The sequence below is a fragment of the Poromitra crassiceps genome (assembly GCF_964638095.1).
Source record: "Poromitra crassiceps genome assembly, chromosome: 9".
Lineage (NCBI taxonomy): Eukaryota > Metazoa > Chordata > Actinopteri > Beryciformes > Melamphaidae > Poromitra > Poromitra crassiceps.
In genome coordinates, this window is record NC_139630.1 from 24,872,824 (window position 1) to 24,880,323 (window position 7,500).

At 47.8% G+C, this 7,500-nt stretch overlaps 1 protein-coding gene across 1 annotated transcript in view; it reads right to left on the reverse strand.

The window, feature by feature from the left end:
• Positions 1-7,500, reverse strand: part of plcb1l (phospholipase C beta 1-like) — a gene marked incomplete at its 5' end in the record, with an annotated part of 271,472 nt that overhangs the window by 62,917 nt on the left and 201,055 nt on the right. The window contains one exon of the mRNA XM_083642697.1: positions 1,664-1,838. Coding sequence (XP_083498823.1) covers positions 1,664-1,838 — 175 coding nt within the window. The remainder of the gene's footprint in view (positions 1-1,663; positions 1,839-7,500) is intronic.

Here is a 7,500-nt window from a genome sequence, read left to right on the forward strand (position 1 = left end):
CTACACCACTTCAATCAAGATTTACAGTACGCCCGGAAAAGATGTGAATCCCCAAAGTTTAGAGTGTTCTCCCGTTGAGTTACTGTTTAGAGAGGCTGATTATAGGGGCCCGCGCTACCGCAGCTGACCACTGCGAGGCGCATTCTGTTTCCAAAAATGGCCGGAGTGTCCTCTCTTTCCTTCCATGCTCTTTGGTATGACTCACCGATGGACTTCCTGCCCTGCGGCCTCAGGCTGAGCTCAGCGCCCTCTGGAGGCTGGGAGGAGTCGGCCATTTCCTCTTTGGTCGAACCTGTAGGGGGGGAACAAACGCATCATCAACACAACAACACAACAACACAACATCACCCTATAAGAACATGCCGAGTGAAGAGGACGGACTTGGATATGAGGTATAAATAATTTTTTGCTTTCAGTAATGATCTTATGATGTGTCCGCAGCAGTTAACCAGGGCCAAGTTCCCAGTACACTCTTTGCATTTAGCAGATCAAGGTGATTCTGATGGACAGTCCAAAACTTGTGTTGTTTAGTCTTTTACACCAGGGGGCAGTGTGTGCTAGTGTCAGGATGAAGCTTGCAGCTCCACAACCGAATGGGCCGAGGAACAATGTGATTTGGAGGGAAGGCAAATGCTGGAGTACTGACCGTACTGATCATACCGATCATATAGTAGTCCATTATCATTAACAGTTTAATGATACACACATATATAGGCATGTATTTAGGCAGTGGCAGCCTAAAGGTTAAAGAAGTGTGCTTGTGACCGGAAGGTCGTTGGTTCAATCCCCGGGAACGGGAGGATAAATCTGGGTGGGGAAAGTGAAAAAGCAGCGTGTGCGCCTCCCTCATTACCACCACTGAGGTGCCCTTGAGCAAGGCCCTTAACCCCAACTGCTCCAGTGGAGCTGATCAGTGGCCAGCAGATCAGACTGTGGTTGTACTGGTCAGCTTCCAGATGTGTGTGTGTGTGTGTGTGTGTGTGTGTGTGTGTGTGTGTGTGTGTGTGTGTGTGTGTGTGTGTATGTGTGTGTGTGTGTGTGTGTGTGTGTGTGTGTGTGTGTGTGTGTGTGTGTGTGTGTGTGTGTGTGTGTGTGTGTGTGTGAGAATGTGAACAGGACGCATTGCTCTCAGTGAGACTCCCCCCGTATAAATAAAGGTTTTATATATAAATAAATAAATAAATAAATAATAAATATGGTCGAGGGCAGCTGTGGAAGAATTAAAGTGCATAAATTGAGGCACATAAAAGTTCATTTGACAGATAGAAAGTCCACACACACACACACACACACACACACACACACACACACACACACACACACACACACACACACAGCAGGCCATTACAGGCCAGTGTTTAAGACGCCCCAGTGACTAACAGTGTGCGCGCCTGACGGAGGAAGTGTATGCAATAGCCAATAACACCTTCTGCTGATGGAGAGGGCCATGAAAATGACAAACGATAAACAATAGTTCTGTTCGCTCCAGCGACTCGGTTTCTGCGCAGAGGCGTTTGTCTACAGTCCAGATGGACCCGGACAGTTAGGCCACATTTTTAAATGAAACGTCATGTAGTTATGGTTAAGGTTATGGTTGAGTTAAGGTTACGGGTCTGTGTGCAGGTCAGGACGCGAGTGTGGGCGGGGGAGTCCTGTACTGTACCTGTGCTGGGGGAGGAGGGCTCGCACACGCTGGAAGAGTCGCTGCAGGTGTTGGAGACCTGCTCAGACAGCTTCTTCTTGGTGCTGCCGTCGACTTTGTGGTGTTTCTTCTTGTTCTTCACCAGGATCTTCCCCATCAACTCCAGAGGGCTGGGTAACGGCACGGCAGACTCCAGCTGGACGGTGGTAGAAAGACAGACACAAGCCGTTTTCACACATGCATACAGGAAAATTACCTGTAAATCAATATCGGCCATTTCCCGGAATTTCCCTTCACACCTCAGCGCTCGCATGTGTGAATATAATCGTCAAATAGCCTGTATGTTGGGGGGCGGGGCGGCACTCCAGAGCGGGTGGGGAGTGACGTGTGCACTTGGATGGGGAATCCTCTTTATTTTGGGGGTCGGCAAAACTCCGATGGTGAAATAAGTTTGCTTGTCACACAATAAATCACACTCGTTTGTCTTAAGAGGGCATGTATGTTGTATCATTCACATTCGCTAACCAGTCTTTGAACTGAAATATTTGAAGAAGTTGGGATCCGTGTCTGAGAGAAATAGCCTGGCTGGTTTGATGTTTATCCGTTCACCTGCGTCGCGTTGAAGCACTTTTTACCGACTGGCTTCATTTGATGTGTCCGGGCTTGCCTTCGCTGTCGGCAACGTAAGCAAAATACTTCCACATTTCGCTTCGTGCATTTGCTTTCTCAACAAGCGTTGGGCGGCTTGCAAGACTCTCAGAGCTGTCTGTGTCCCTGTCGGGCTGCTGACTGAAGGACTGGCCAGAGAGCGAGCAGGCAGCAGAGAGGGGAGAGGGGGAAATCGGCACGCCCACACATGAAGCTGACATACCGCTCTTATTATCACAAGATCATTTCGCTAGTTTGCTTTAATGTGCGCGAATGATTACCGTAAATTCCGGACTATAAGGCGCACCGGTCTATAAGCCGCACCTTCAAAGGTGACTATTTTTTTCTTATATAAGCCGCACCGGACTATAAGCCGCGGGTGTTTTAATGGTATTTTTTGTTTTTTTTACAGTGCACACAGTGTCCGCGGTGTGGTGAAAAGAGGGCAAGAGAGGAAATTAAAACAGAAGTGGATTTATAGTTAGAAAGAGTGCTAAAGAAGAGAGAATTCCGTTTTTTATTTTTTTATTTTAGTTACTCACAGTACTATTGACCAGTCCAACTCAAAAGATATTCGGCAGTTTCACTTTGAGCTCTTGTTCCGCCGCTGTCCATCAATGGTTATGACGAGTCTCGCTGGGTACAGTACGCCAAAGCGATATCCATTGACTTTAACCTTTTCGATGATGCTGTTGTATGTTGCGCGTTTCTGTTGCACCAACGCGGAGAGGTCCTGCCGGACGAAAAAGCGCGTACCCTCCCAGGTGAGGGGCTTCTTCCCCGCAGCCTGGAGGATGAGTTGACGGTCGGGCCAGCGGAGTAGGCAGATGAAGATGGCCCTCGGTGGCAGGCCGGGGTCTGGACGTGGCCGAGGCGCCCGGTGTGCCCTGTCCACCTCTGGTGGTTTCTCGCCTTCCTTCAGGTCCAGGATGTAACACAGGATTTTGCCACGAAAGCGTCCATGTCACCAATCTCAGCTCCCTCTTTTACATTGATCAGGCGAATGTTATTTCTTTTACTCCTGCTGATTAAGTCATCAACCTGCGTGTGCAGCGTTTCGATGTTTTTGCATTTTATCCACTTTCGGACTCACTGTGTTGTTTTTGTCCTCCAGTGCGCTGATGCGCTTTTCCGCATTAGAAACTCTTCACGGTTGCATTATTTTCTTTAGTGAGTGAGTGGATGGACTTCTGCACGTTTTCAAACTTGTTTTCAAGCTGCTCAAACCTCTGAGCGATGTCGGACTTAATCGATAGTGTTTCACGGAGTAAAAGTTTAGCCCAAGCCGTGTATCTCCAGCCTCCAGCAGGTGAGTCATTTCCTCATTCATGGCGATGATTGCTTCGTCTTTTTCTTTCTGCTTACCTGTGTTGTGTTATGTTATGTTATGTTATGTTGTTAAAAGAGGGCAAGAGAGGAAATTAAAACAGAAGTGGATTTATAGTTAGAAAGAGTGCTAAAAAAGAGAGATTTTTTTTTTTTTTTTGGAAAAAATCCATAGATAAGCCGCACCGTTATATAAGCCGCAGGGGCCAAAAAAGGCCAAAAAACGGGAAAAAAGCCGCGGCTTATAGTCCGGAATTTACGGTAGATTATGCCCGCTGGAACATTAAGCAACGTGTGTACACCTCGCCCATGAGAAGGACCGGCAAATGACTTGACACATTTCACACTTGTGCCCCTTATCGCGGCATACCGCTCTTCTGACTGGCTCGAAACTGGTGAAATGTCCGCGATGACGGGGTCGCGCTTATACCGGAAAACAACTTTCACACATGAAGGCATTAGACCGCTTTCCGGTCATTTAGCGGTAAAAAGCGCATGTGGGAAAACGGCTACAGATACAGATTGAAGGGTAACGGCACGGCAGACTCCAGCTGCACGGTGTGTAGAAACACAGACACAGATACAGATTGAGATACAGTACATCAGGAGAGGATCTCTGCAGAGTAATGCGATATAGAAAGCGGGTGGAGGATCAATGTGGGACGCTTTTTCTTACGGCAACTCTGAAATCGAATTCAACAAAGGAGGAAACATGACATTAATGATCGATGGTGGAGTGTCGTACAGTTAGAGGTTAATCCATTACTGCCATGTTTACAACTGTTACGTGACAAAGTAGAATATATACTTTGATCACAATGTTTCAGAATGATGCATGAGTGTGTTTGGTGGAGTTGGTGCTTTAGCATAGCGTATTCCTGCCAGCCAAATGTAATCCACGTGTATTGTAGCAAATGTTGCCTTATAAAGTTGGCTGGCTAGAAAGTTGACACTTTCAACGACTGAAAATCTGCTTCCTCGAGGGAAAAGCGAGTGTTAAACACACGGCCTCTCAGGGGAGCTGGCTCCACGATGCTGTAGGCAGAGCTCCGGTTTATTGATGGGCTAACACTCCTTTTGGATCATAGTGTTTACGGGTATTATTAATAATGCATTATCAAGGAACTCGGCAGCGATGAATATAAAACACACACACGCTCGCTTCGAACACTTCACACACTTTTTCTTCATTTCATTTTAAAGCTAAAAACATTGCTCCACGAACCGTGAACTGTGAACCGTGAACCACACACACACACACACACACACACACACACACACACACACACACACACACACACGCACACACCTTTCCTCTGTCGTTGTCGTGATAAAAAAAAAAAGATTAAACAGATGCCCCATTTTCCTTGGCTTGTGTAACTGTAATCACTGTGGGAGAAAAATATATTTCTAACATATTTCATCAGAAGAAGAAGAAGAAGAAGACTCTGCTGAACTGTTGTCAATGGCCTACGGCCTATTTCATCACTGGATGTAGCATAGATTCCACTCCTCTACTGTATGCAGCACTAAAACAGCTGGATTCAATTTCAAATATGAAGGTATTCCCTGACCCAAATATATATATTTATTTATTTGTATAAAGGCAGTGCAAATAGGTCCAGATTATCATCAAAATAACGTGCGTGAAAGCGCTCGATTCAAAATCCAAAGTATGACTCAGAATGAAAAAAGGCAGAACAATTTGCGAGCTAAATAAATAGCCATAACCCTCGACATATTTATTATTTTATATTTTTCACACTTAATGTGCTTTGGCATTACAGCCTTCATCAGCATAATGACGGCGCTGATGAGAGCCATGCAACAAACACCAAAATGCGTTTAGAGCAAATACATTTTTTTAAATCATTTCAACTCGGTTATGTCTTTTCTTTTTTGAGACTATTTTATTGCCCAGCTCCGTCAAAAAGAGGTGGGAAATAGAAGCCATGCATGGCCACCAGGTTCAGCAGCGTCTCCTAATAGAAGCCATGCATGGCCACCAGGTTCAGCAGCGTCTCCTATTCAGCAGCATGGACAGTTCTGTCGAGTTCATACAGGAGGAGCATGCCTTTCTAAGACAGCTCTAATCCTCTAATCTCACCCTAGGCTCAACGGGGAACCAATCTGCCCATATTACCCGATCTGTCTCAATCTGCCCAGATGACCTGATCTGTCTCTGACCTTATGGAGTCGTGGAGCTGATACCCGCCCATTGGCTACGCGGCGTACACCACGGCTCTCTCTGTGGGACGCCTGAGGGGAGTGGTTGTCATTGTGCTCACCTTCCCCAGTTACGCTATTACTTTGCTCAAAGGCTGACATCGGATTCCTCCACAACACTTTCTCTCTCTCTCTCTCTCTCCTCTCTCTCTCTCTCTCTCTCTCTCTCTCCCCCCCTCTCTCTCTCTCTCTCTCTCTCTCTCTCCTCTCTTCCTCCTCACTGTCTGTCCGTCTCCTCCCCTCTCTCTCTCTCTCTCTCTGCCTCCCCTCCCTCCCTCTGCCACTAAACCCATTCTCAAAGCTTCTCCCTGATAACAGTTCAATGTCAAATCCATTCAAAAGGGGGTAACTCTCAGCGGGGCGGCGTCTGCTGGAGCCCCCCGCGTATGTGTGATAACGCTGCGTTTGACTGCTGGGGAAGTTTAGCCTCTGCGGAGCCTCCCCGCCACCAGGGACCGCCATATACACACCCGCGTTTTGAATAATGGAAGAGGAAGGGACACGGGTAAGCAGTGTGTGTACGGACGTGTGTGTGTCTGTGTGTGTGTGTAACAGAGAGAGAGAAGTTGCAGTTACAGTGTTGCGTGTGTGTGTGTGTGTGTGTGTGTGTGTGTGTGTGTGTGTGTGTGTGTGTGACTGCCTGCGTCATTACACACACACAAAGACGTCTTTGGGGGGGTAGGGGGGAGAGAGTTCGGTCACAAAGGGACAAGGCGAGCTTTTGACCGGTCGCCATGGCAACAGAGGAGAGACAGATAAAGGGTTGCCAAGAAAAAGCAGTGTTTAGATTACAGCGTAAACGCTTCCATTTACACGGCTGCCCTTCGCAGGCTTTCCGTCCCCGGAGAGCCGAGAGGCTGCGGGAGACCAATGAGGACCAAATAATGAAAAGTTAGTTTGTGTGAGACGTCAGAGACAGAGACAGAGACAGCCCCGGGGATCTGTCCCAGAGCGAGGATGAGCAGTGAGAAGTGCAGAGGGAAACTCAGATAAACTGCCTTTCGGTAGCTCGCCTAGAGTGACAGCACCCGGCAAATACACGGACAAGCACAGTATTGCCAGGTGCCAGAGGCCATGTGGCTATCTTGCTGTATGGGGAGAGAGAGAGAGAGAGAGAGAGAGAGAGAGAGAGAGAGAGAGAGAGAGAGGATAGAATACATACACAGACAGTGCTGTATGTTAACAACTGAATGGATATATGGGTGTACATTGATGAAGGTGTTTTTGTCATCCAGATGTACCTGTGTGTGGGGTAGGACAGGGTGTCTGTGTGGGGTACAGTGTGTTGGGTAGCAGTGTGTGGGGTAGGACAGGATGTCTGTGTTGGGTACAGTGTGTTGGGTAGCAGTGTGTGGGGTAGGACAGGGTGTCTGTGTGGGGTACAGTGTGTTGGGTAGCAGTGTGTTGGGTAGCAGTGTGTGGGGTAGGACAGGGTGTCTGTGTGGGGTACAGTGTGTTGGGTAGCAGTGTGTTGGGTAGCAGTGTGTGGGGTAGGACAGGGTGTCTGTGTGGGGTACAGTGTGTTGGGTACAGTGTGTTGGGTAGCAGTGTGTGGGGTAGGACAGGGTGTCTGTGTGGGGTACAGTGTGTTGGGTACAGTGTGTTGGGTAGCAGTGTGTGGGGTAGGACAGGATGTCTGTGTGGGGTACAGTGTGTTG